Raw genomic sequence first — 25,491 nt, 5'->3', positions numbered from 1 at the left:
CATAAATCACAGCTACTAATTTATTCTAATTTCTACAATTTGGCTAACTTAAAAATTATGTTAATTTCTTGGTGGACATTTATCGAGCAAATTTTTCACATTGTTCATACTTGTGCGCTATATACAAGTGTTCACACAGATAGCCATATATATCATGGCTGCAAATTCGGTTCGGTGCGCATCCGGAATTCCAACATATCCTGGGCGAACCTTGGTTCGAAACTGTTTCAAATTTTATTGGAATTTGCAGTCATGATATGAATAAATTTAACAATTGGTTACAAAATTGTTCTTAGTTGCCTCATAGGCTGTCACATAAATATATTCTAGGTATTTTTTTGTTTCTTTGACTAGTGAAAATTGTACAATTGAAAATAATATAGGATAAATACAACGAAAATTGCCGCAAAATATCAGCAATCGAGTCGCTTCTTTAAGCGAAAGAACTCTGCATTGTCAATGCTATTGATGTTATCCATATATAAATTGCGTAAAGTGCGCACATCCGACATCCGATCCTCTATATCCGTGTACATTCGTCGACAGCGATAAATCGAGAGGGTCTCCAGGCATGCACAATTCACAATAATTGCATCGATTGTGTGATCCGTCAGCTGACTGCAGCCGCTGATGTCCAGGGAACGCAATCGTTGTAGCTTCTCGGTGATAATCTTGATGCCCTGATCGCTGATGTTATAGCAATCGGACAGATCTAGCATCTCTATGGCTGGGCAGTTGTTAACTAGCGCTTCCATGCCCAATAGCGATATCTGTTGGCAATTAGAGAGCAACAGCCTATTCAGCTCCATATGTTTTAGGCCGTATTTTAAGGAAACATCGCTTATTTTATTGCAGCCGCGCAAGTTTAAGGAGCGCAATCCTCGAAGCTCTTGTATATTATGGCCTTCGAAGTCCTCGTCATTGATTAGATTCATTTCGTAGGCCGCAAACATTGCCTGCTTCCGTTTGGCATCCCGTACAATCTCCTCTTCTGCTTTGCTGCGTAACGATATCTTAATTGACTGCAAGGAGCCGGTAAAACTATCGAACGGTGGGCACGCATTTCCAACGGAGGAGGCTCGGTTCAGTTCCAGCTTGGCTATATTAATGCCAGTAAGCGCAGCATCAGTTAGCTAAACAACAAACGAATATAAGATTAATTTCTCTAGGTAAAAGTTTCTTTTATCACGTTTCTGCAGTCACTTTTCTATCCCTTTTCCGGCAGTGGAAAACTTAATCTTTTCTACCCATTTTCAACCAGAGAGGTGGACTTCCTGCTCTGGCTCACACCTCGCAAACAAAATTACAAAATATAAGTATTAAGTCAATCGGGTGAAAACAGAATAAAAATGCATACTCCATAATAAGATTAGATAAAATGAGTTTAAAAGCAATCTTTGACCCCAATTTTCCACACGGGAATCGATTTTCCATAGTGTGAAACACGTCCCAAATTATTTTTCAGATCTTAGTAAATAACATATCCCGTCTAAGTATGCACTTACAGCATTATATTACCAACCAGTCAGTCAGTTTATGATACAGAAGCTATATGTTGACAGTTCTGACTTACCCTGCAACAACTTTCCAGTGAAAGCTCACGAAGCCAACACAGCTGGCTTATGATAAGCTGCATAACCTCATCCGTGACACCGTTGACGCAGTGGTTCAAGTGAAGGGAGCGCAGAGCGCGTAGATTTCTGGCAATGGACTTAATGGACTCCTCACAGATAGTCAAATATGAGACGTTCAGCTCCATTAGCACGGTGTTCTCTTCGCGTGCTACGCCCTCCATAATGCCATTACTGCTGACGCCGTCACAATTGGAAATATCCAAGAGACGTAAACGCGGTAAATGCCGCAACTTTGCGGCACCCAAGTTTGTAATGCCCGAGCAAGCGTTTATCTTGAGGTCCTGCAATTGCGGATTTGACTGCACAATCGCCGCCAGGCAGTCATCGTTTAGACACATCGTGGCGGACAAATCCAAAACACTTAATTGCCTTTGCGTGCTGAGGAAGCTTTTGATGGTAGCTGCATTCAACTGCCTACAGCCGGCTAAATATAAACGGCGCAATTGCAAGCCAGGCTGAGCATTCTCATCCGCCTGGCTGAGCTCGCACAGTGCCAGCAGCGAGTGTCCGATTAACGTGTGACTAAAGTCGAGGGTGTGGAGCATCCGACGCTGCTGAGTGAGCACCTTCAAGATGTATTTGAATGTCAGCACCGATTCACTTGGCATGCTTGGCTCCTGGGGATAGAAGCGTCGATGTATGGCATTGTGAAACGAGATCTGGCAACCGGACATATTAAGCAGCTCCAGCTTGGGCATCAGCGCAGTCAGGCGCAACAGTATGGCATCGGTGAGATACTGATTTTTGCATATAGTTAGCTCCCGTATGCTGGCGAGATGTGCCGAGATCTCATTCAAATCGCACGCATTTGAGTCCAAGAAGGTGGCCGACATGAACAGGGGCAAACAACGTGTTACGGCCAGGACCTGTAAATGTGGCAGCAGGCGTAGAATGCCATAGAACTGCTTATCATTCAGATCCACATTGTCCAGGCTTAACGAACGCGCCGATTGTCCTATGAATGCTATCAGCTCAGGAACCTGGCCCAGGGTCACATCCTCGAACAGAAAGTGACGAAAGCGTCTTTCGCATCTCATCAAATCAACAGCGGGACTATGCTGATCCGAGAGCACAACTTTTGAGAAACGTACGCGTGTTCGGGCAATAAATTCAGTTTGATATAGGGCGCTTCTCCAACGGTGACAACTGGTGCCAGCTGCCAATAGATCGGAATAGCCCAGATACTTGTATATATGCAGCACTATCTGTGTGAAAGAATCGTATATTCAATTATTGTCAGCTGACTTGAGGTCACGAGTGGAAAACTTGGTGTTAACCCCAACGTACATACCTCTAACGGCAGCTCACTATAGCTATATAGGCAATAGTCCGAGGACGACATTCTCAATTTATTAAAGCGATCCCAACGCCGAATAGCTCACCTAATTATAGTCCAACTACCTCAATACTAAGCTAACTATAACTATTAAGCAGTGCGACCGTATTGTGTATTCTGCAAAATACCATTGTCTCGTAATAATAATGGTATTCCTAATTGTATTTTAAAGCATTCTTAACTGACGATTTGCTGTTAACCCGGACTGTGTTAAGCAGATACAAAAGTATTAGCAACATAGAAAATCGTTTCTTGAAAAAATCCAAGATGCAAGTTAAATTAAATAAATTTACAATAATTTGTAAATTAATTGTACAAAACGTCAAATTAGTATTTTTTAGTCACAGCTGATTTTATGCTGTAGTAGTACAATTTACTTTTTCCCGACGGTCACACTTTGTCTATGACATCAGTTTTAGCTTTGCTGTCCATTTTTGTTTTGCAAATTTTATTGCAAGTTTCTGCAATTAGAAAATTATCTACAACATCAAAACGCTGTCAAAATACATAATTCGCAGTGCCCAACATAATGGCCGATCCAAAATTTCAAAACTTGCCCGGCATTGTAAGCATACAAACATTCATATTTTCTATATGTACACTCATTTCTTGCCTAGGCTTATGACCAGCCGGATGTTTTTGAGACTCCCGACGATCCGGAGCCTGATACATCCGACTATTACGAAGAGGAGCCGGAAAACGAAGCCATTGAGCGTATGCACATTTCACCAAGCGCAGCACACAAACGCTTTAGTAATTCAACTCTCGAGGGCAACGTTGATTTCACGGATCGCATTGGACGACGCGTGTGCCGCGGCTACGATGTGCGCGGCGGAGAATACGAGCTGGTTTGCCAGGGTGAAAAGGAAACTCCGGTGCAAAAGTGTCAGCGCCTGCAAATTGAGATGAATGAGCTGCTCGATGAAGTTGCAGCGCTGCAAGTCGATCGAAAAATCGCCGAAGAGGAGAAACAGTCTTATGACGCGGTTGCCACTGTGATTAGCACGGCCAAGAGAGTGTTGGATACCTTGAAACTAGAGCAAGTACTTGGCAAGGAGCAAACACCCAATGATAAGCAGGTCAAAGCACTTGTCGCCCAAGTGGAGGAATTTAAGCAGTCTGGTGTGCTGACAGCTCTGCCGACGCCAGGCACGGATTTGGCGTCCACAGCACGTGTCGCGAATCTCGAACAACGTTTACATCAACTGGAAAAGGCTGTGGGTGCGCACCCAGAGAAACTAAGTCGCTTGACCGCGGTCACCAACACGTCCAACGTGCTTGAGGCTGTGCGCCATCTGAGCACCAAGGCGGCACTACTCCAGCCGGATAAACTGGACGCCATTGAGCAGCGTTTGACTTCTTTGGCTGGCAAAATGGATGCTATTGCCGAGAAGTCCAGCGGCAGCACACAGGATGCGAAACGTGACCAAAAGGTGACTGAGCTCTACGACATTGCAAAACGTACCGAACCAGTTGTCGAAATGCTGCCACATGTGATTGAACGCATGCAGGCACTGGAAGCTTTGCATAAATATGGTAGGAGTCAATTTCTTCCGTTTTTAGTGATTAGATAAAGCCAGTTTTTAATTTTTCAGCAAACAATTTTGCCAAGATCATTGCGGAAATCGAACAAAAACAGGGCACTATTACGACCAGCCTGGTTAACAACAAGGAACTTCTTCACTCGGTACAGGAGACTTTTGCCCAAAATCTGGAAACAATCAACACCAAAATGGCTAAGGTGGAACAGCGTGTTGCGGCCATAACCAGCGCTAAATAAAGAGGCCAGAATATTTCAAATGTCTAGCACACATAACTAGAATTATAACAACTATGAATATAAATATTTATTTGTATCAATAAAGCAAACGCTTGGAATTTCCATATGTACGGTATATGAAAATGTATTAACACTGGTGTCCGTTCCAGAGAGCATACCCTATATAAAATTTGAAATGTGGCGCGAGTTCTTGATTTTAATACATACAGTATGTATGTGGATCCAACATAAAAACACCGATGTCTTGTACAAAATAATTATCGATTCATCGATATTTTAATGTTTGGCAATCGCAAAGTGTCGCTGCCGTCGATAGAAACATCGATTCTGCGACAGCTTTTAGTTCTTAAAAAAATATTAAAAGAAATATTTATACATATTTTTAATTAATTTAAACATACTGTGCAAGCAATAAACACAAATTAAGTGCGTGTAAGTACAGTTTAAGAGTTATGACAACATGACAAAACATAAGATGCAGCATTTTGCGGCCACGCCAATGCTGCAGCGACTGAGAAAAAAAAGTGATGACGGGGCGCGCTCCAATTGGACGTGCCACAATTTCGTTTAAATTCCATTTGGCCAGAGCTATAACCTAATAATCTAATTTAATTTGCAGAGCGAAAAGATGAAAATTAAAGAGCTACAGAAGACTGTAAACATTGCCTGGTCGCCAGCGCAGCAGCAGCAAATACTGCTGGCCGCCGGCACCGCGGCCCAGCAGTTCGATTCGAATGCAAGTGCCACATTGGAGATATATTCACCAAGCATTGGCGATGCCAGCTACGATTTGGAGCTGAAGGCGAGCGTGCCTAGCGACTTTAAGTGAGTTAGAGCTTTATTTGAGTAACAACTGATAGATAAACGCAATTTGATAGATTTCAGAAGCTCATTTGGAGCCCGCACGGTGCGAATGGCACGCATCCAAATGGGTTGATTGTCGGCGGCTGTGAGGCTGGCCATATCAATGTCTATTCGGCTGCCAAGCTTCTAGCTAACGAGGAGTCGCTGCTGGCGCGTCAGGATAAGCATACCGGCGCAGTTAGCGGCTTGGACTTTAATCCATTTCTAAACAATCTGCTTGCGTCATGTGCTTCTGAATCGGAGATTTATATCTGGGATCTAAACAACCCGGTCAGTCCTCTAAATCCAGGCGCAAAGACTCAGCCGCTGGAGGATGTCAAGAATGTCGCTTGGAACCGGCAAGTTCAGCACATATTGGCATCTGTGTTCAGCACACGCTGTGTTATTTGGGACTTGCGCAAGAGTCAGCAGATTATCAAGTTGTCGGACACGCAGTCGCGCGTTAGATGGCATGCCATTGAATGGCATCCTGAGGTGGCCACCCAGGTATGGCTGGCATCGGAGGATGACCAGGCGCCGGTTGTGCAGCTCTGGGATTTGCGTTACGCCACCGCACCGGCAAAAACTTATCAGATACACGATCGTGGAGTGCTTGGCATGTCGTGGTGCTTGCAGGATACGGATCTGATGGTCTCATGTGGCAAGGATAATCGCATCTACTGCTGGAATCCGAATACCAAAATACCCGAAGGCGAAATTCTTTCAGAGGTAGCCACCACAGCTTCTTGGTATTCGGATGTACAATTCTGTCCGCGCAATCCCGCGTTGATTGCCAGCGCCAGCTTAGATGGAGCTGTTTCAATATACTCGCTGAATGGCGGCACACACCATTTGGTGCAAACATCCGAGAAAATAGCCGACTCCTTTCCAGGAATGGATCAATTTGCCCAGGCGCCACTGCCTCAGCAAGCCACTCAAGTTGTCTATCACGATCTGACGCACGCTCCCAAATGGATGAAGCGTCCCTGTGGCGTGGCGTTTGGTGTTAGTATTTACAAGTAATTCCAAGTAAAACTGTGCCCAATTAATTACAATTTCATCAACAGTTCGGGGGCAAGCTGGTTAGTTTCAACGCAACATCGAAAACTGTGAAGGTATCCCAGCTAACAACCGAACCAGGTCTCGTGGAGCGTGCGAATGCATTGGAGTTGTCTCTAGCCGAGGCCAACTATGCAGATTATTGTCGACAGCGTGCAGATAAATCAACGGATCAGCACGGTCGCTACATTTGGTACTTCATCAAGGCAAACTTTGAACTGAATCCCAAAGAAGAAATGCTCAACCTTTTGGGTAAGCACCCAGAGCTCATTATCGAAGCGATCATATTAAAAGGTTTTTGATTTTAGGTTACAACAAGGATGACATCGATGGAAAATTTACAAAGTTCATCAAAGAGGCCGAGAGCAACTCGCAGTCTGACGTAGATACGCTCACGACCCGCATATCAACTCTTACACATGTGAGTTTCCGCCATGGGTTTTCTATTTGTTCAGCTCGGTTCAGCTCTTATCTCTTAAGAACAGAAATAACATATGTATATGCTACAACACGCTATCAATATTGAGCATTGCTTCAGTTTGTTCATCTCTCCTTGTATATTTTTCTGATAACAATTTTTCATGCTTGCCTAACATTTGCTCCAAGTAGAGCGACTCATCTGAGGTTGAATGCGACCAAAGCACCAACTCAAGCACCGATAATTCGGTAAGAAATTGGATGCCCAACGAAAAGTTTAATCAATTAATCACTCGCGACAAAAATACATCGAACCAACATATATATTATTTTGTAAGAGTTAATTAAAATAAATCCATTTCCAGCAAACGAATGACAACAAAACACCATTTGATGGTGCCTCAATCGACCCGCAAAACCTGAACGACTATGTTAGACCTCAGTTCAAAATACCAAACGGTGATCGTAAGTAGAAAAGAAAAAGGTTATCTTCGAAAGGCCGAATATATCCTTGCAGAATTTGATGGCATTTCCTAATTCAATTCATTTTCTTGCAGACACCGATAGCTTAATTACGGAAGCCATACTCACGGGCAATGTTGAGGCTGCCGTGGAACTGTGTCTGGAGGCGCAGCGCATACCAGAGGCACTGATCATAGCTTCTACAGCGGGCATAGAGACGCTAACACGCACTCAGACCCGCTATTTGCTGCAGCAAAAGAACGAGCTATCCAATGTCATATCGGCATTGGTAACGCGCGATTGGCTGGACTTCGTGAATCGCTGCACCGTGGACTCCTGGAAAGAGGCTCTCGTAGCTGCGCTCAAGCACAGCGAGCGCAAATTGGACGACATTTGTGAGAGGCTCGGCGATCGCCTGTTGAATGAGACCGGCAGCAGTATTGAGCTGACGCGCAATGCCATGCTATGCTATATCTGTGCCGGCAGCATTGATAAGCTGGTAACTGCCTGGTATCAGTTAAAGCAAATGGAGCAGCAGAATCACAACTACAAGCTTAACACCACGGAGCTGCAGGAGCTGGCCGAGGTAGTAATGCTGCTAACCAAATCATTGGAACAGCAAGGCATTGCTGTCGACTTGGCCGGACGCTTTGCCAGGTTTATATCTGAATATAGTGGACTACTGGCCTCCCAAGGTGCCCTGACCGCTGCTCTACAATATATAACAACGCTAAGCAAAGTCAATGTCGAAAGCGAAGATTTGAATGAGTTGCGTGAACGCATTAGCAATGCTGTCAATGTAGATCCCATACAACCAGCAGCAGCCGCTGCCGCTCCCATGGGTTACATGCGTCAAATGGAGCCTCGTGGTTCGTTCTCAAAGCCAGCAAATCCATTGCCGTACAGCCCCTATAATGCCACAACAAATGGAAGCTGGCAGCAGGCAGCAGCACCGCCAGCTGTGCCTTTGCCGAGCGCACCTTTCCAGGCAGCTCAGCAACCTACACAAATCTACAATCCGCCACAAATGAAAGCCGAACCCTTAACGCATCCGCCACGACCCCACAGCAATGCTAGCTCCACGGGCGGGCCCCCGGTGGCTACAGCAACTGGATCTGGATCTGGCCTCCACTCGCGCTCTAAATACGTTTTAGATCCTTCTGTGGCAGCGCCTACCAGCCCATATGGTATGCCATATAACCCAGTTCCAGCTCCAGCGGCAGTTCCGTTCGCTGGAGCCCCTGTCTCACAGCCTGCCAGTGTACCACAGACTTATAATAGCAACGTCTTCAACACCAACCCCATATCCACGGCTCAGCAATATAACCCAACTGCATTCATTGGGGCCCCACAAAGCAACTACTTGTCGGGTGCTGCACCCATTGAGACAATGCCAGTGGCTAATGCACCGCCACCTCTTCTCCAGAATATACAGCGTAATCCTACGCCACCACCTGGCTGGAATGATCCACCAGCTTTGAAATCTTCGCGTGTGGTAAGTCTTGACTTCATTTTTCCGTCTAATTTTTAATGCTTTACTGCAATTTTTAGCCAAAGCCACGACCAACAGCGGAATCAACTGCAGCACCAATACTACATCCACTATACGGCGTTGATCCCAATCAGAATCAGAACAGCCTTATGGATCCCAACCAATATCAGGTACTATCAGCTTGAGAAGCCTATACTTATTAGAAATGTTTGATTGTTATTCAATGCATTATCTGCTCTTTTCTACAGGGCGCTCCACCGCCAGGTCCCACATCTTTCTACAATCAAACTGCCAATAATAATCCGCAGGCCTTTCCACCTCAACAACAACAACAGCAAATAAATTTCCAACCAACGGCAGTGCCTAATCAACAACAGCAACAACACTGGCCGGGTCAGCCACAACAGCAATCGTTCGGCTACACCGAACAGCCAGCACCAATACAAGAACAGCGTCAACCAGAACCGCCCAAGGAGAAGCCTCCACTCCCGGAGGAATATATTTATTTGCAAACCGTTTTGGAGGAGCTGAAAAACCAATGCCTAAGCGCAACTAATGATCCGGTAGGCAGACAGTGAGAACAAATGATTCATAATAACAATAATGCAATTGATAAAATTCTTACAAAAAAGAGTGGGGTGGCCGAAAATGTTCTTCCTAATACAACTGAACTGTTTCTTGATATTAAATCAACCTTTTAATTTTTTGCAGCGCACCAAACGAAAATTTGTGGATGTGGTGAAACGCTTGGAAAATCTCTACGATTGCTTGCGCGACGGACGGGTAAGCTTACAGTCAACTTTTCAAATAATATAAAAAGGCTAAATTAAACTTCCCCATTGTCACATTAGCTAACGGCCACAACTGTGCAACATCTTAATCAAATTGTGCAGTATATACAAATTGCCGACTATGCAAATGCCCTGGAGGTGCACACACGCATTGCATTTGGCACGGACTTTTCGCAGTGTGCGGGCTTCATGCAGGGCCTAAAAGTTTTACTTCAATCGGCAGCGGAGCTGCACCTGGTTTTGCGCTAGTTTACGATTATTTATGGTTTGTGTGTCTAAATCAAAAGCGCGATTATGTTTGTTCCATTTGATTTTGTGTACTCCTGCTTTTTGTTAGATGCAGTTATTATAAAGGATTTCAAAAATTATACATACATAAATATACAGCTTTGGCTATAATAATAGCTATAATAGCTTTGGCTGATTTCGTATATTATCCAAGTCCAGCATAGGCTCCTGGTGCTGCGCGGCTGCAGGTGATCCGGAATGTGGAATTTTATGCATTGCCTGCGGGGATAATATATGATGATCATAACCCAAGTGTTCTTCGGGCAGCAATCGATATTTTTTGAGATATTTATATGAAGCGTTTGACATATTACTGGGACTCGGGCTGAAATTGTCAATTTGACGCAATGGCGTTGAATTGGAGCCCGTATTGACCACCACATCGTTGCCTGCTTTTGGAGATACATGCAGGTCTTCCATCAGTTCGTTGATTTGCCGCTGCGGCAAATATTTCAGAGCCAGCTCATTCATTACCAAAGTTTTATCTGTGTTCGACTTGGGCCGCGCGGATGCAGTCAGTTGCGGCACCGGCGACTGCCTGCCCTGCGGTGTGTTGGCTCGATATCCAGTGGATTGTGCCACGGGTGGCGCAGCGTGCGGCGATTGGAATTGTGGCAGTTGTCTCGCTGGTAGTTCAAGCTCATCTTCTTCAACTATATAATCGTGAACAATAGGCGTTATCCGCTTAACTGCAGCATTGCCTACAGGCCGTATTATATAAAGGTTTTCTAAATAACTAAACTTATAATTTGACTTAAGACTTACCCTTAGTTGGGACTACAATCGCACACTGAGAAGCCGTTTCTTTAAAAGTCTTGGTGCTGGCTTGCTGCTGTTGCTGAGCTAGGGACTCACATAGGCGTTTTAATTGCTTTTGCTCCTGGCGCATTGTTTCCAATAGAGTTAACAGCTCTCTAATATCCTTTTTATCTGCCAAATTGCTCAGCTCAGGCCTGGCATCCTTTACGTCAGATATTGTTTCTGGTTCGGTCTGGGTGCTAGCACAAATTGTAAGCACATCGGCAGCAATTGCATTCGACTGGGGCAAACGCGTTGTTGGCATTAAATCGTCTGTGGCAAATGCTTCGCGTGTGTAGTGGTTAGGTCCAGACATCGCAAATCCTACATTCACATTGCTACCCACCGGATGCGCGGGGGTTATGCGCTCATCAAAAGCGCGAGTGCGCGGTAGAAAATTGTATTCATTGCCACCGGAACCTGTGCTGATTGCTCCGGGCGTAGCAGACGTCGGGTTGCCTGGGCCCAATTCTGTTGTAAGTACTGGAGAAAAGTTAACCCGAGGAAGTATTTGTTTCTTCCAGGAGGCAAAACTGTTTGCTGGACGTTGAACTGACGCTTGTTGTTGTTGTAGTTGAGCTTGTTGCTGGGGGGGTTGCCCAAACAATATAGAAACTTCAGGGACAGTTGGCTTAACTATGTGGTCGGTATGTCCCAGCGGTATTGGCGCACTGGGCCTCGGAGCCGCTCGCGGCAGCATATCTTCTGTTTCAAACATTTTCTATTTGTTTATTGAAATTGAATTCGGGCGCGACATAAATTGCACTGCGCAAGCGAGCAGGGCTGCTATTAACCAGGGCCGTATACAAGTGAAACTCGTTGAATAATAATAAATGTATAAATTTACTGTAGCCCTAGCAGCTGTGTCATAGAAAAAAAAGAAAAACAAACGCGGTACCTACAAGCCGACAATTTGAACAATTAAATATTAAAGCCAACATGCCACATCTAGAGAACATTGAAGCCATGACAGTAAACACGCCACCAGCGCCAACGGCAGAAGCGGATGACCCACACCAGGAGCAGCCCGTACGTGAGCTAACACAAACGGATCACCTAAATAAACGCTTGTTGAAATCGTTGCTGGATTCGATGCAATACGCAATCGAGCCGCAGGATGAGTCAACTGAAACCGAGTCAGGCGGCAGCGACTTCGAAGATTGAAACTTTTATATATACACTTAATTTTTAAGTCAAAGTTTTGGTCACGATTTAACTAAAACTAATAAAAAATAACTATTTGTTCTTAAAGCATTGATGTGTTTGCAACAATGCAGTTTAAATACGACGGCGTTTGCTGCTCTGCAAGGGTGGTGGTGTGGTGGATGGGCTAATCGATTCGTTTGACATGGAACCACGAGTACGTTTAGCTGGTCTTTTTGGCATATCCAAGATTTTTGTCATCTTCTTTTCGTTATCTTTCGCTTGCACCACTGCCAACTTTGTGCCTATAGATTGGGCATTAATATTGTGTATAATATAAATTGACTCTTAATAGTGTACCTTTACTATTGCTCTCTGTAGCTTGAGCGGCGACCACTGGTACAAGGGAACCATGTGTATCTGTTGTTTCTTCGCTAGCGTTGGCTCCAACAGTCTTTTTGCTCACGAACGTAGCGTAATCCTGCTCTGGCAAACAAAACTCTCGCTCCTCATTGGGAAATGGCAGCCCCTCAAGATCATCCAGCTCTTTTAGTTTGTACATTGTGCTCAAGTGCCTCCAGATTAGATCGCTAGGCATTTCGCGGTTTAACGATTTTGAGAGACGTTCCGCGATGCAGGACATGTAGAAATGTTTGTTTATGCCCACAGGTCGTAAGCCTTCCATTGCATGAAAGAGCTGCAATTCCTCTTCCGCGGACCAATCGTCCTTCGCCGTCATCATCATTGCACTAGAGTCGGGCACTCAGGGATGGAAACACACACACCCACCCGCATGTAAAATGCCGATAACCGATAGCGATTACTTTAGTCTATTCGCAGCCAACTTCACGTTCCATTGGTTTGGGTGTGTATCTTTTTGTTCAAGTCAGGCGAACTTGAACTTATTTGTCGGAAATATTGACAAAATATTAAACATAAAACTGGTAAATTTTATACACATTACGTTATTAATATGTAGTTGTGCTTGTGTGTGTCCTACTAACTGAAATAATTAGTGTAGTCAAACATAATCGTGTACGTGTTGACATTTGAATGCATGTATGTGTGCACTCATGCCCACAAATTTTTAGCCAGGGAGAATAAAATCAATTGGCTAGAATTGAAAAACCCTTAATTTACTATTTTTAAATGTGAAACCTTATAGTTGCAGTCAACCGCAAGAAAACATTCGATTTGATGAGCTAAAAAGTGAATCATTTATGAGCAATAAATTTACATTATAATTAGGCAATAATACGTACAATATATTTCGCGTCATTAGTATTTACTTACACACATACATGCATCGGTGGACACGAGTGTACCGTTGCTATAAGGGTATAAAGTATTTAGAATTTCCTGAAAGCTACCTAACACAATCTTCTCTAGAACTCATATACTTCCTTTCAAGCTGTATCAATTTTCTGTGTATGTACTCGATGTCGTATCCACTGTCCGTGTCAGTATTCGAAATTTTAAAGAATATTTTAAACAACTATTTTGTGGCATTTGCTCTGTTTTCTTTTCCTTCATTTACAGCGCGTGCTATTCAGATTCATCCAAAAACGACAATCCTTACCAAAAGAAAAATCAAAATAATTTAAACTATTTTAAAATCATTTTAAACACACAACCAGCACTACTACTTACTATTGTATTTGCCTATCGTATCTGAGAAAATTTTCAACAATAGGCCTATCCGAGACAGCCGTAATGGACGTAATGTCATCATCACTGCAACAGCAGCGCATTGTCGTTGACCAGCTGCGTCGGGAGGCGGCCATAGATCGGCAGTCGGTGTCTGTATCTTGCGACAAAATGAAGAAATATATATCGGAGCACGAGCAGGAGGATTACCTATTGACTGGTTTCACCAGCCAGAAGGTAAATCCCTTCCGTGAGAAATCCTCGTGCACTGCTCTTTAAGCCGTTTCGAATCGGATAATATATATTTGTTTTTCGTTATTAAGTTCTTTATAAACAAGCACCCAATTAAAGATGATGAATAAAAACCTGATTAATAACACCACCAGCTAAAAACATTATATTGTGCAAAATATATATAAACACAAATTACAAAAAGCAATATTATACAAAACCAAAAAAAAACTTAAAAACAAATAGAAATCTGTAAAAGGACCTAATGTGTACCAAATCGTAAATACTTAGAACGAAAAGACATAACAGTATAGAAACAGCAATGAAAATGTTAAATTCTCCAAAAAAAACCTTAACTTTTGGCATTTATTCGGGAAATATCAGCATATAGTAAAGCAAGCAGTGTACACGAATATCCCAACTTAAAGGACAATTATTGTGCGGACTATAGCAACAACTACCTAAACTATGAAATCTATATCTACATATACTATATCAATCCAATATATATTTATTAAAACATAGTTAACACACACAAATAAAAACAAAACAAACAACACTTATTTTGCCTACTTATTTCAAGAATAATCTGTTCACGTTGTTAAACATACTCAATTATGAAGTATGTATATTCAAGAATATATTATTATAAACATTTATAAATCCCAACTATGCGGATTCAAACTATATGATTACTTTAAAAGCTTTAAATGCAGGCAGAAATATGGCCATAACAAACTAGTTCAACTTTAGTGTGTTTAATATCAAGTTTTTCTTAGCAAAATATTAAAGCTGGTTGCAGTAACGCGACAAAAAAATATAAATGCAAATATTTAGTATATCTAAAGTAGTTTTCGCCTTTTTGATTATTAACTGGCAATTCATGCCAATATTCTATATTCTATATAAAATGAACGATAATTTATTTTATGGATCTCTAGATCTATATGAAACTCTACACGAATCTGAAAATTGTTTCTTCCTATTTCTGGTTCAAACAAATTGTAACAATGTGTGATTCTGTGCTAAGCAAACGAAATAATAAGAAAAGAAAAAAGTCACTCATAATACTTGCATATTATTAAAGCTAATGTCGACATTGTAAATCGGATGTTATCAAGAGAGCACATGATATCATATCTATCAAATGATTTGTCCGCGGTTGAGCCTATATTTTTGTAAAGGATAAACGAACCAAATTGTATTTGGCATGAGTGGCAAAGTATATATTAAAGCTGAGTTATTTTTCTACACTCTAACATGGTATTGGGCATATTTGTATGGTATTGGAATGAAACAAAACGGTTCTCCCATAGAGAGAAACATTAAAATATCCATATTCTCATCGAAAACAAACCCACATTCATAAATAAAAGATTCGGATAATACAAATTTGCCTTGTCGACAGAGCTATTTAAAATTTATATTTAATCGGTTCTTCCATTCTTGCATTTAAGTAAATTATATGATTTTTTGAATAAGGAACCACACATTTTTACTAAAAGCATTTGTTTTCCAAAACCATTCAGATAGATTTTGAACTCTGTTCTGCTGTCGTGAGCATTCAGCAGAAAATTGTTCAAAATTGAAAATTCCCTACTTTAAGAGTAGAATTTCTAGATGCTTCCAAAAAATAAAACCAAAACTGCAGTTGGTTACGAAGCAACTATTTTCAGTAGATTAACAATATTTGGCACAATTTTCAACTTCCTGCAAGTTTCATATAGATATTCCGTTTTAATTTATAGTTTGTTCTTCAATTGATTGGATCTATATAGATTGAAGTTTGCTGAAAACAATTGAACTATCCACTGGAGCACGGATGGTTTCTTTTGCTTTCAGTGACAAACATAAAATCTGATATACGTATTTACAACTATACTTACTAAAGCATACAAGAAATAATGGATATATAAAGCACCGAATACCAAAAATGAGAAAACACTTTAAAAACTTTATTAAACTTCAATTTGAAAACGACAACGATATCGTATTTTATTCGAACCAAATATTGAATTGTATCTGCGAATACGCATTTGAAATAATGTAATGTACTCCAAAATGAACAAATAATTGTTTGCTTGAATTCCAAAAATAAAAAGCTTAGATGAGTTATCTAGCGGACAAAAAAAACCTCTCCTTCGGCGTTTAATTTACTGGCATGGATACAAACACGAAGCTTGAATTCACTGCTATTCAAAATGAAACACAGCGAATAATGCATTTAGTTTTTTAAGGTTTTAGTTTATTAATACAAAGAAGCTGTGTATGTGAGTTTTTTTTTTGGGTGTGTGTGTGTGTGTGTTAATGAAATTTATAATTTCCATGTGTGACAAAGAATATGTGAAAATACATGTAAAGGGTTCTTCGAAACTAAAATAATTAAGCTTTACATTTTATCGAATCGTTTAATATTACATAAGCTTAACTCTCATCATCGCTGCCAGCCGCCTGTCGCGGTTTTGGCCCTCCAGCACGCTTGGCCATGATAATCTGGTCCACTTTTAATATGGTTGCAGCCGCACTGACGGCATACTTGAGACCCCAGAATTTGGCTTGATACAGATCAAACAGTTTCGCCTCAACAGCGTCGAGAGTCGTAGCTTTCTCCGCTTCAATGTCAAAACCAACATTCTTGCCCTTCTCCGAATTGTGTGCCAGGTACAGCTGATTGACAATGTCTGTGCCATTGGAGCCAGAGTTTTCGGCCAGAGCCTTGGGGAAGACTTCGAGTGCATTGGCAAATTTGCGCACAGCGTATTGGTCTAAACCGGGCAAAGTGTCTGCAAAGGCAGACAGCTGTGTAGCCAGCTCTATTTCAGTAGCACCTGCGCCGGGCAGATAACGACCATCGCGAGTTAGGCATTTGAAATTGTTGACACCGTCGTCCATGGCGCGCTCGATGTCATCCATGAAATTATCTGTGGCACCACGAATTACAATGGTGGCAATGCGTGAGTCCTTGCCCTCATTTCTGTAAGTCAAATTGCATACATTTATGTTTGATTAAATTAACAGTTAAGCTTTGGTACGCACCTGAACGCCACAATTGTGGTGTCACCCAACTCTTCAATGCAGACCTTGTCGCAATAGCCTAACTCTTCCTGGCTGGGTGTTGTGATGCGCGGCAGCACTGTGCCATTTACGGCACGGCTCAAGCGACGCAAATCGAATTTGGAATTCAAGCGAACAGCCATCAGGCCGTATTTGTTCAGAAAATGCAAGGCCATGTCCCCGACTTTGCCACCAGCTACCACAACCTTAACGCCCGTATCGGCAATGGCTTTGATTTGGTTCTCTAACAAGCCCTCCTCACCCGAGGAGAAGTTCATTAGCTCATCCGCCGACTTGATCAGCACCGTGCCTTTCGTCTCCGTCTGTATGATATCGACCGGGCACGAGAATATAACAATCTTTGCCTTTTCAGCGTATGAAACATCGCCCTCGACAAAACGTTTGAAGACCATGCCGCGCACCACTTCCGACTTGTAAATGCCACTGCCCAGAATCTTGCAGATGCGGATGTTGTCCACATTGAAGGTGCCATCATCGGGCAATATGGACACGCAGGCCTTGCTCACCAGTTCCGTGAGAAAATCCTCCTGGCCGTACTGCTTCGACATAATGGCCGAGCGTAGGACTTCCTTGACTTTGTTGACATCGCGATAATCTTCCACCTTATGGCACACCAGAGTTGGCAGAATCTCTAGCGCTTTGTTCAATGCCTTCTCATATCCATCAGCTATTTCGGCTGTGGTGATGCCCAAGCGCAGCAGCTCCTCTGCTGATTCAAGCAGCGCTCCAGCCAGCACGACCACAAAATTGGTGCCGTCACCAACCTCGGCATCTTGCATTTGACTTGCCATTACAATCAGCTTGGCCGCTGGATGCTCTACATCCAATTCGCGGATTATGGTGCCCGCATCGCTTGTTACAAACTGCTTCTCAATGTGATTGATTATCATTTTGTTCATGCCGTTGGGGCCGTAGGCAGAACGCATTGTCTGTGAGAACTCCTTACAGGCACTGATGTTGCGATAGACCGCCTCCTCCAGACCACTATACATCTAGAAAATTAAAATGTGATGGAACCAATCATTATAAATGAACATATGCGATGACTAATCACGCGCTTCGACAGAGGACCGCCGGTTTTTTTGCAATTTCAATTAAAGCTCTACCGAAAAGTAGTAATTTATTGATTTTCATATTTATTTCACTTACCCTGGCGCCATCCTTAAGCATTTGCGCCATTCCCGGGGCTTTTGGAACAGATAAAGCCATTTTAATGCACAGATATTTAACAAACGAAGAGCAGCTAAAGCAAGGCAATCAGTCGGTAGTGCACTTAACCTCAAAGTGAGGCGAACGAAAATTCTGGATTGCACACTGGTAGCTATAAAAAAATACTGCTTCTGTTTTGTACAAAATACTGCAAATGTAGTTTCGTTCAGTTAATCGAACATAGTAAATATATAAAAAATAGCTACAATTATGTTTTCTCTTGACATTAAATTGACAGAGTCTTTTAACTGTGCAACTACCCAGAAATCGTTAAAAATGTAGGTCATACAATACTTAAGTTATGGTTAATCATTTAATATGTTAAAAAAATGTTTTTGGTATTTTCATGTGTCTTTATGAAAAATGCATACCAAGAAAACTACCAAAACATTTGGTCATTATATTTGCTTTGATAACCAACACTACACAAAGTGTTTCTTGTTCCAACCGATTTGAAGAGATGTCGCTGGTCAAGAAGCACGTGTTGGGATTCTCATCAAATGGTGGGAAACTATTTGCATTGATTGATGAGCAGGGCACATTACGAATATGGGACACCGAGACAAATGCATTAAAACAGGAATTTACACCGAACCTTCAATTATCTGCACACTGCACAGCGCTCACGTGGGTAACAATTGGAGCTCCGCGTCCAAAGAAGTCGCGCAAGTCCCAGCCACAGCAGACTTCTACAGACGACGACAAGCTTTATTTAGCACTCGGTACGGTTAAGGGAACAGTCGCTCTCTATTCAGTGGCAGAGGGAAAGGTATTTGTTTATGTCTATGCCATGTGTTGTAAAAGAAATAAACAATTTCTTGTTTTGCAGATCGAGCGCATACTGGATAATGAAAGCCACGACGGGCCTGTCACATCGATTGCATATGACAACGATGGGCATTTGTACACTGTGGGGGCAGACTGCCGCGCCTTGGTGTGGTCATTGACCGAGGAACGCTGCACTGGCGAGTGGCCAGTTGGCCCCGAGAAGCCGCTAAATATTGCATATTCGCCAAATAGCCGCACACTGGCGGTCGCTTCGCGCCAAATAAAAATATTTGATGTGGACAAAAAGGAGTTAGTGGAAACATGCACAGGCCACTCGGGAGAAATTAATGCAATTAACCGCTTTCAATGCAACAATAATGAGTACGTTATCACGACGGCCAAAATGGAGCGGGTAATCTCGTTCTGGAAAATCGACAGAAAAGGCAGAAATAAGGCATCGGTGTGCACGCTATTAATGGAGGATGTGGCCCATAGTTTGGCGTGCGAGGTGCGTGATGATGGACAGTTGCGTGTGGCAAGTGTGACGCGTAATGGCAACATACACATATACTTGCTCAATGCGGATAGGTAACTAGAAAATAATTAAAATGATATTTGTACACATTATTTATGCTGTCACACTTTACAGCCTGTCTGCGGAGAAATACATTAAGCCTAAGGTTTCACTGCAAATTGCATCAGATGGTGCTGACACCGTGGAACCCATTTATGCTGTGGCCGCACACTTTGTGCATGACGCCCAACGCTCTCACGAGATACTCTTTGGCTATGGCAATCGCCGCCAGCTGCAGTTCGAACGATACACTCCCAATTACGCTGAGAAGTTGAACGTCATTGTGCGCACCGATCCCAAAAAATTGTACACTAAGAAGCAGCGCAGCGAGCAGAGCACAGAAGCTGCCCTTAAGGCGCAAACACCTGTCGTGCGCCCCAATGAGGTGGAATACAATAGCGCCTTGCCCAAGTCCAAAAAGAAGATAAAAAACGAGGTGCCCATGGAGGCACGACTGCAGAATTTGACTATCCAGGCGACCAAGCTGCCAGATGGCAAGCTGCAAAGCCAGAGTAAGACGCAACTATTGATGCAAGCCCTACACAGCCAGAACCAAACGTAAGATATTCAACTTAAGCCTATCGAATCACACTCAATGCATGTTTTCTTTAAAGCATGTTACATGCCGTGCTGGGCACAAACGATGAGAATACGATACAATTAACATTGGATCGTTTGCCACTTGAGTATATAAGCCCGCTGGTCAATGAGCTATCGGTGCTGCTACAAGGAAAGGCGGCCAAGTGAGTAGCAATTACTATATTTTATATATGTTTATGTAAATTAAATCTATCTTCTCTTTAAGGGTAATTTGTGCCTTACGCTGGCTGCAGATCTTAGCTACAACACATACGAGTGTCATGATGTCAGAGGATAAGGAGGAGTTGCGCGACAAACTAGGCGTCTGCCTAGGCATTGCGGAGCAACGTCTGCATTGTATTACAGAAGCACTGCAGTAAGTGTACATACAGCTTAATATAACCCATTGAAGGAGACATCTCCATTTCCGCTTGTCCCCTCTATTGCTAAGGAACTCTTGGCATAGAGCATTCTGTTTGCTGTAAAAAGTACATATGCCGTAGTTGGAAAGATGGCATTGAAAACCCAACCCAATTAACTCTTCCCCGTATGAGTTTTTGTGAGAGCCCCCAAGTCGTTTATTGATTCGATCTATGAAAACATTTTAACCCGTTTTCTTGACAATCTTGGGCTTAACGTTATCCTTGGGCTTGTCGATGGTACCATGGCGACACTCACAGATCTCAGCATAGAAACTCAGTTTTGTATGTAGTATGGTATCAATATAAAATCTTTGAAATGTATTCAAAGTAAGCGCACGATCACCCACAGCGTAATATAGTGTGCGATATCCTTCGAAACGGTACGTTATCATGACAGGATAATATTTTTGCATGACACTGGATACCGTGATTATAAAACGAACCTTAGCAACGGCCAAGGGATTGGGACAACGTTGTGTTGGTCGTGAAAAGTGCGCATCGACAAAGTAAATGGTGCCCTTTAAGGCCACATCGTGTCGTCGAGTATTTGTAAGCACCACGCATTTCGTTTTTGGGGATAGCTGCCATTTGCCAATAAAGTCCCGAATCACAGCCAGCACATTGTTGTACTCAAATTCGCCAATTTTTAGCCATTGTTGGACAAAATCACTTGAAATGTCACTCATTCCCATTGAGGGTGTCACTGGGTATTGAAATTCGTCCGAGTTATTATATAGGGTCTTCGGATACTTGTAGCAGAACAGTCCGCGCGGATCAGACTCAATTATTTTGATCGCTTCACAGATGGTTGCATCGATCATATCACAGATGCATTCCAGATCAGCGTCATCGCACAAAGGCTTATGACACTGAGCTACGGATTCAATCAGATAATCGAGTTCAGGCACATGCATACCCTGGACTTTCTCTTTAGATGGCAGCCCAAAGTTTTCAACTACGATTGGTTCGTTCCTATTAGCTTCAATTGAAGAGCTCTTATTGGATGCTGCCGCCATTTGCAGAATATTTATTACAGATTTGGGAATGGAAAATTTTGTATAAATTATTACGAACAGAGCATTGAGTTTTGTTTGCTTTTGTTTTAAACGCTTGTTTATGTATATTTCAGAGTTTCTGGACGGGTTAACTTGATTATAAATCAAATGAAGCGTAACACGGACAATCATTTAAATGAAAACAATGTTTTAGTTGTGGACGAGGATCCTGGTAATGCATATATTATCTATTGTTATCATTTATGAAAACCAAAAATACTTAAAGCAGATGAAAATTCTACGCAATTGGCCGAAAACAATTGGAGCGATTTGGAGGAGCCAGATAACACAAACTACGCTTTGGATGATGATGATAAAATGGAGGCCGACGACGATATAGCAGCCGATGAAGAGGATTTGATAATGACACAGAATTCTTCAGATGAAGACGAAGATGCAGAGACTACAGACACGGATGCATCTGCTGGTTAACCCATCTGTTCCATATTAATTTATTGTTGAACAAAAGAATTTTCTTTCTCTCCTGCCCAAAAATAGATGCAACTTTAATAAATTTTGTTCCAAATACATTTTATGCTTTAAATTTCATGCGTTAGTTTTTTTGTTTTTTACATGTAATTAACTACTGCCAAATAACAACATATATTTGTGTAATAGTGTAACTACCGATAGTGAGATTTTTGCCAATTTGCAAACAAATGCTTTACGTATAATTTCAATATGCATGCAAATATAGTGTAAGTATATATGGTTACATATATATTAATTTTGCGCGAGTATATAAATAAGTAAAAGACCTAATTGTCAATGTTGGGCTGCACGGTTTACTTCCAATTGGCTTTAATGAAATTAATTAAGCCATTCGTGGAACTATCATGTCCGGAGACTTCTTCGCAATGATCAAGCTCTGGTTCGATGGCCTTGGCCAGCTGTTTACCCAATTCGACGCCCCATTGATCGAATGAGTTGATGTCCCAAATGATGCCCTGAACAAAGATCTTATGTTCGTAGAGTGCTGAAAATGAGGTATTTCAGAAATAATCGGGTTCGGTCCGTTTCAGTCCACTTACCAATCAATGCTCCCAATGTGAATGGTGATACCTTCTTGACTACAATCGAGTTGGTCGGCCTGTTGCCGGCAAACACCTTATGTGGCAACAAGTTATCCAGTTCGTTGCCGCACAAGCCCGCCTTAGACAGCTCTTCTTTGGCCTGGTCGGAGGTCTTGCCCGTCATTAATGCCTCGGTTTGAGCTAGGAAATTCGACAGCAAAATCTTATGGTGCTTGCCACCAGCAATGGGATTGTGCGTCTGTGCAGGCGCGATAAAATCGCAAGGAATAAGACGCGTGCCCTGATGTATCAGCTGATAGAAAGCATGTTGACCGTTTGTGCCCGGCTCGCCCCAAACAATTGGACCCGTGTTGTAGCCAACCTTTTTGCCAGATTTGCTGACAAACTTGCCGTTACTCTCCATATCACCCTGCTGGAAATATGCCGCAAATCGATGCATATACTGATCGTATGGCAGTAGAGCGTGTGTCTCGGCGTTATAAAAATTCGAATACCAAATGCCAAGTAGTGCCAGAATAACTGGTGCCTACGGAATTAAAAAAAAAATATTATATAATGTTTAAATATTAAAAAAATGTACTCACATTTTTCGTCAGTGGTGCAGTTTTAAAATGGTTATCCATAAAATGGGCGCCTTCAAGCAACTGTTCAAAGTTCTCGAATCCAATGGACAAGCAAATGGAGAGTCCAATTGCCGACCACAGGGAGTAACGTCCGCCCACCCAATCCCAGAAGCCAAACATGTTGGCACTGTCAATGCCAAATGCGGTCACCTTTTCCTTGTTTGTGGATAGAGCTACAAAATGTTTAGCTACCGAATCCTCCTAGAAACGAATCACATTTAATCCAAAATGTACCCTCTCTCTGGCGGATTGTTACACTTACATCCTTGGCGTGCTCCAGCAACCAAGCCTTGGCCGATGTGGCGTTCGTGATGGTCTCCTGAGTAGTAAATGTTTTCGACGCGATGATGAATAGCGTTGTCTCATAAGAGACCTTTTTGAGGACCTCGGCCATGTGGGTACCATCGATGTTGGACACGAAATGCGAATGCAGGCCTTTGCCGTAAGGCTTCAACGCTTCGGTGACCATGAGTGGACCCAAATCGGAGCCTCCAATGCCAATGTTTACCACATCGGTGATTTGTTTGCCAGTGCTGCCACGCCAAACGCCAGAAATTACCTTGTTGGTGAACTCTTTCATGTGCGCCAGTTCGGCACGCACATCGGGCATCACATCCTTACCATCCAGCAGCACCGGGTCCAGGCTACGATTACGCAATGCCGTATGCAGGACGGCACGATTCTCGGTAATGTTGATATGCTGTCCGGAGAACATGCCATCACGTGCCGCCTCCACGCGTCGCACTTTCGCCAGTTCCAACAATAGAGGCCACACATCTTCATTCACGCGATTCTTTGAGTAATCCAACAGTATTTCACCATCGCTAGGCGTTGGCAGGCGCAAGCTGAAAAGAAAGTTAATTGATTATTGATAAAAAATCAATTTATTTGACCTTAATCAAGTATAAATTGGCATGAGAAATGGAAAGAACGCTCAGCCGACGATTAAATACGCTTGTCAAAAATAGAAAGAAAATAAACCTTATATTGACCTTACTTGATTCTGATCAATAAGATACATACATATGTATGTATCTATTGGGATCGGAGATGTCTTCTTCTATGCGTTACACATTTCATGACAATATCAAAATACCCCCAGCAAAAGTATAAATGTCGTTGCTTTGACCTTATGCAAGGACACAGATAATCAGATAACTTAACTAATTTAAATATTATTTTCTGATTACTGTTTAATTCATTTACTCAATCTCTTTTGCTAAACCTTAACCAACACTTTTTTACTCCTCAATTTAATACTCTTTGATTTGGGCGCTCAATCAATACATTAAAATAAATATGTATATCTATGATTACACATACACACACATATGTAAAAATGTAATTGAATCGGCTGTATTCATATGCGTATAGATGTGAGTGTCCATAGGTGACCGTGAAAACTCACCTATATTTGTTAAACCGTTTTGGATCATTGACAAACAGGTCCTTAATAACCAGATCCTTGTGGTGAGTGTCATAGTACTCCTGGAGCTTCTTAAAGATGGGCTCTTGATTCAACGGAGGCAGATTACCAGCCATTTTCCTTTTGAAGGTTTCGTTAACACAAGTTCACACAAACAAAGACAAAATTGAACTGCACTCGCAACAGAATTTACACTTTACTTAAACGTTATTATTACTGTTTTTGGCTCACTAGAGCATAAGTTCTTTGATAATCGGTACTGGGCAGCGCGGCCCACAGCGTAGCTCCACAAAAGCGCCGTTGTTATACTAATTGCCTGTATGGTACCGCAATGGTAGTCCTTTTCCACCCACCAGCTGGAAATGTGTTCACCTTCAATGTCAAATGAAAAACAAGTGGCGGTGTTGCCACGTCGTGAATTTGTGTTTGTACCAAAATAAAAAAAAAAGATTTTGTCTTTATAAATTTGAAATGTAAAATGTGTTATCAATTGTCAAAAGTGTTTATAAGCATATTGTTTTCTTTAAAACATAAAATAGTTTTGTTTATTTTTATTTTAAAATGTGGCAGCTTTATCTAACAGAGGTGCCAGACAAAGCGAATTAGTATTACTATAATGAGGGCAACAATTTTAGGATAATTATAAATTTAAATATTCGTTTGATTTTTCATTCCTTTTTAATACGTCATGGTATTTGATGTTATTAGTTTTTGTAAAAAAATTCAATATGAACAGTTGTATGTATGGTCGTAACGTGTGCGGCGCACGCCTACATAGCTGGCCGTTTAAGTCGTAACGTGTGTG

General features: G+C 42.2%; 9 protein-coding genes across 11 annotated transcripts; 4 read left to right on the top strand and 5 right to left on the bottom strand.

Annotated features, from left to right (window-relative positions):
- Positions 1-198: 198 nt before the first annotated feature.
- On the bottom strand, positions 199-3,087 carry LOC135426839 (uncharacterized). Its single transcript, XM_064680172.1, has 3 exons — positions 2,926-3,087; positions 1,574-2,839; positions 199-1,133 (listed from the first exon to the last, which is right to left on the bottom strand). The coding sequence occupies exons 1-3, from the start codon at positions 2,974-2,976 to the stop codon at positions 414-416; spliced, it is 2,037 nt and encodes a 678-aa protein (XP_064536242.1). The 5' UTR covers positions 2,977-3,087; the 3' UTR covers positions 199-413.
- Positions 3,088-3,366: 279 nt separating this feature from the next.
- On the top strand, positions 3,367-4,865 carry DCTN2-p50 (dynactin subunit 2). The gene is made up of 3 exons (XM_064680176.1): positions 3,367-3,535; positions 3,588-4,506; positions 4,566-4,865. The coding sequence occupies exons 1-3, from the start codon at positions 3,500-3,502 to the stop codon at positions 4,748-4,750; spliced, it is 1,140 nt and encodes a 379-aa protein (XP_064536246.1). The 5' UTR covers positions 3,367-3,499; the 3' UTR covers positions 4,751-4,865.
- A 184-nt stretch (positions 4,866-5,049) lies between these two features.
- Sec31 (secretory 31) lies at positions 5,050-10,225 on the top strand. Of its 2 annotated transcripts, XM_064680170.1 has the most exons (12): positions 5,050-5,182; positions 5,370-5,575; positions 5,629-6,598; positions 6,661-6,904; positions 6,961-7,073; positions 7,262-7,318; positions 7,435-7,534; positions 7,627-9,026; positions 9,083-9,193; positions 9,272-9,586; positions 9,735-9,806; positions 9,875-10,225. In XM_064680170.1, the coding sequence occupies exons 2-12, from the start codon at positions 5,379-5,381 to the stop codon at positions 10,061-10,063; spliced, it is 3,768 nt and encodes a 1,255-aa protein (XP_064536240.1). In that variant the 5' UTR covers positions 5,050-5,182; positions 5,370-5,378; the 3' UTR covers positions 10,064-10,225. The 2 variants fall into 2 exon arrangements, with proteins under 2 accessions (XP_064536240.1, XP_064536241.1); XM_064680171.1 differs by lacking the exon at positions 7,262-7,318.
- Positions 10,107-11,713, bottom strand: ana2 (anastral spindle 2). The gene is made up of 2 exons (XM_064680175.1): positions 10,868-11,713; positions 10,107-10,803 (listed from the first exon to the last, which is right to left on the bottom strand). Exons 1-2 carry the CDS (start codon positions 11,616-11,618, stop codon positions 10,220-10,222), a joined length of 1,335 nt encoding a protein of 444 aa, XP_064536245.1. The 5' UTR covers positions 11,619-11,713; the 3' UTR covers positions 10,107-10,219.
- A 339-nt stretch (positions 11,714-12,052) lies between these two features.
- On the bottom strand, positions 12,053-12,947 carry MrgBP (MRG/MORF4L binding protein). The gene is made up of 2 exons (XM_064680177.1): positions 12,404-12,947; positions 12,053-12,348 (listed from the first exon to the last, which is right to left on the bottom strand). Exons 1-2 carry the CDS (start codon positions 12,786-12,788, stop codon positions 12,179-12,181), a joined length of 555 nt encoding a protein of 184 aa, XP_064536247.1. The 5' UTR covers positions 12,789-12,947; the 3' UTR covers positions 12,053-12,178.
- Ggamma1 (guanine nucleotide-binding protein subunit gamma-1) lies at positions 12,873-14,480 on the top strand. Its single transcript, XM_064680178.1, has 2 exons — positions 12,873-12,987; positions 13,737-14,480. Exon 2 carries the CDS (start codon positions 13,757-13,759, stop codon positions 13,967-13,969), a length of 213 nt encoding a protein of 70 aa, XP_064536248.1. The 5' UTR covers positions 12,873-12,987; positions 13,737-13,756; the 3' UTR covers positions 13,970-14,480.
- A 1,664-nt stretch (positions 14,481-16,144) lies between these two features.
- On the bottom strand, positions 16,145-18,348 carry CCT8 (chaperonin containing TCP1 subunit 8). The gene is made up of 3 exons (XM_064680173.1): positions 18,146-18,348; positions 16,958-17,988; positions 16,145-16,895 (listed from the first exon to the last, which is right to left on the bottom strand). Exons 1-3 carry the CDS (start codon positions 18,203-18,205, stop codon positions 16,346-16,348), a joined length of 1,641 nt encoding a protein of 546 aa, XP_064536243.1. The 5' UTR covers positions 18,206-18,348; the 3' UTR covers positions 16,145-16,345.
- Positions 18,349-18,635: 287 nt separating this feature from the next.
- On the top strand, positions 18,636-22,147 carry LOC135426833 (WD repeat-containing protein 43). Of its 2 annotated transcripts, none has more exons than XM_064680147.1 (7): positions 18,636-18,974; positions 19,035-19,561; positions 19,623-20,105; positions 20,162-20,290; positions 20,353-20,502; positions 21,678-21,775; positions 21,830-22,147. In XM_064680147.1, the coding sequence occupies exons 1-7, from the start codon at positions 18,666-18,668 to the stop codon at positions 22,033-22,035; spliced, it is 1,902 nt and encodes a 633-aa protein (XP_064536217.1). In that variant the 5' UTR covers positions 18,636-18,665; the 3' UTR covers positions 22,036-22,147. The 2 variants fall into 2 exon arrangements, with proteins under 2 accessions (XP_064536217.1, XP_064536218.1); XM_064680148.1 differs by having other exon boundaries at positions 18,637-18,974; positions 21,833-22,147.
- Pgi (glucose-6-phosphate isomerase) lies at positions 22,118-25,135 on the bottom strand. Its single transcript, XM_064680150.1, has 6 exons — positions 24,887-25,135; positions 24,669-24,806; positions 23,523-24,105; positions 23,222-23,461; positions 22,635-23,163; positions 22,118-22,579 (listed from the first exon to the last, which is right to left on the bottom strand). The coding sequence occupies exons 2-6, from the start codon at positions 24,800-24,802 to the stop codon at positions 22,389-22,391; spliced, it is 1,677 nt and encodes a 558-aa protein (XP_064536220.1). The 5' UTR covers positions 24,803-24,806; positions 24,887-25,135; the 3' UTR covers positions 22,118-22,388.
- Between the last annotated feature and the right edge of the window lie 356 nt (positions 25,136-25,491).

The sequence above is a fragment of the Drosophila montana genome, unplaced genomic scaffold (assembly GCF_035044405.1).
Source record: "Drosophila montana isolate Dmon_TW-CO22-7 unplaced genomic scaffold, ASM3504440v1 contig_2081_1, whole genome shotgun sequence".
Lineage (NCBI taxonomy): Eukaryota > Metazoa > Arthropoda > Insecta > Diptera > Drosophilidae > Drosophila > Drosophila montana.
This window is presented reverse-complemented; position numbering and strand designations above follow the sequence as displayed.

Excerpts from the sequence above, each read along its gene's own strand:
- LOC135426839 (XM_064680172.1), bottom strand. The coding sequence starts at position 2,976 with ATGTCGTCCTCGGACTATTGCCTATATAGCTATAGTGAGCTGCCGTTA. Across the intron at positions 2,840-2,925 it reads ATAGTGAGCTGCCGTTAGAG|ATAGTGCTGCATATATACAA; the intron begins GTATGTACGTTG and ends TCTTTCACACAG. Across the intron at positions 1,134-1,573 it reads CACTGGAAAGTTGTTGCAGG|CTAACTGATGCTGCGCTTAC; the intron begins GTAAGTCAGAAC and ends TTTGTTGTTTAG.
- DCTN2-p50 (XM_064680176.1), top strand. The coding sequence starts at position 3,500 with ATGGCCGATCCAAAATTTCAAAACTTGCCCGGCATT. Across the intron at positions 3,536-3,587 it reads TTCAAAACTTGCCCGGCATT|GCTTATGACCAGCCGGATGT; the intron begins GTAAGCATACAA and ends TTTCTTGCCTAG. Across the intron at positions 4,507-4,565 it reads GGAAGCTTTGCATAAATATG|CAAACAATTTTGCCAAGATC; the intron begins GTAGGAGTCAAT and ends TTAATTTTTCAG.
- Sec31 (XM_064680170.1), top strand. The coding sequence starts at position 5,379 with ATGAAAATTAAAGAGCTACAGAAGACTGTAAACATTGCCTGGTCGCCA. Across the intron at positions 7,074-7,261 it reads GCATATCAACTCTTACACAT|AGCGACTCATCTGAGGTTGA; the intron begins GTGAGTTTCCGC and ends TGCTCCAAGTAG. Across the intron at positions 9,027-9,082 it reads CTTTGAAATCTTCGCGTGTG|CCAAAGCCACGACCAACAGC; the intron begins GTAAGTCTTGAC and ends TGCAATTTTTAG.
- ana2 (XM_064680175.1), bottom strand. The coding sequence starts at position 11,618 with ATGTTTGAAACAGAAGATATGCTGCCGCGAGCGGCTCCGAGGCCCAGT. Across the intron at positions 10,804-10,867 it reads GATTGTAGTCCCAACTAAGG|GCAATGCTGCAGTTAAGCGG; the intron begins GTAAGTCTTAAG and ends TACGGCCTGTAG.
- MrgBP (XM_064680177.1), bottom strand. The coding sequence starts at position 12,788 with ATGATGATGACGGCGAAGGACGATTGGTCCGCGGAAGAGGAATTGCAG. Across the intron at positions 12,349-12,403 it reads TACAGAGAGCAATAGTAAAG|GCACAAAGTTGGCAGTGGTG; the intron begins GTACACTATTAA and ends CCCAATCTATAG.
- Ggamma1 (XM_064680178.1), top strand. The coding sequence starts at position 13,757 with ATGGACGTAATGTCATCATCACTGCAACAGCAGCGCATTGTCGTTGAC.
- CCT8 (XM_064680173.1), bottom strand. The coding sequence starts at position 18,205 with ATGGCTTTATCTGTTCCAAAAGCCCCGGGAATGGCGCAAATGCTTAAG. Across the intron at positions 17,989-18,145 it reads TGCTTAAGGATGGCGCCAGG|ATGTATAGTGGTCTGGAGGA; the intron begins GTAAGTGAAATA and ends TTAATTTTCTAG. Across the intron at positions 16,896-16,957 it reads ACCACAATTGTGGCGTTCAG|AAATGAGGGCAAGGACTCAC; the intron begins GTGCGTACCAAA and ends TTTGACTTACAG.
- LOC135426833 (XM_064680147.1), top strand. The coding sequence starts at position 18,666 with ATGTCGCTGGTCAAGAAGCACGTGTTGGGATTCTCATCAAATGGTGGG. Across the intron at positions 20,106-20,161 it reads CTACACAGCCAGAACCAAAC|CATGTTACATGCCGTGCTGG; the intron begins GTAAGATATTCA and ends TTTTCTTTAAAG. Across the intron at positions 20,291-20,352 it reads CTACAAGGAAAGGCGGCCAA|GGTAATTTGTGCCTTACGCT; the intron begins GTGAGTAGCAAT and ends CTTCTCTTTAAG.
- Pgi (XM_064680150.1), bottom strand. The coding sequence starts at position 24,802 with ATGGCTGGTAATCTGCCTCCGTTGAATCAAGAGCCCATCTTTAAGAAG. Across the intron at positions 24,106-24,668 it reads AAACGGTTTAACAAATATAG|CTTGCGCCTGCCAACGCCTA; the intron begins GTGAGTTTTCAC and ends CTTTCTTTTCAG. Across the intron at positions 22,580-22,634 it reads CACATTGGGAGCATTGATTG|CACTCTACGAACATAAGATC; the intron begins GTAAGTGGACTG and ends CCTCATTTTCAG.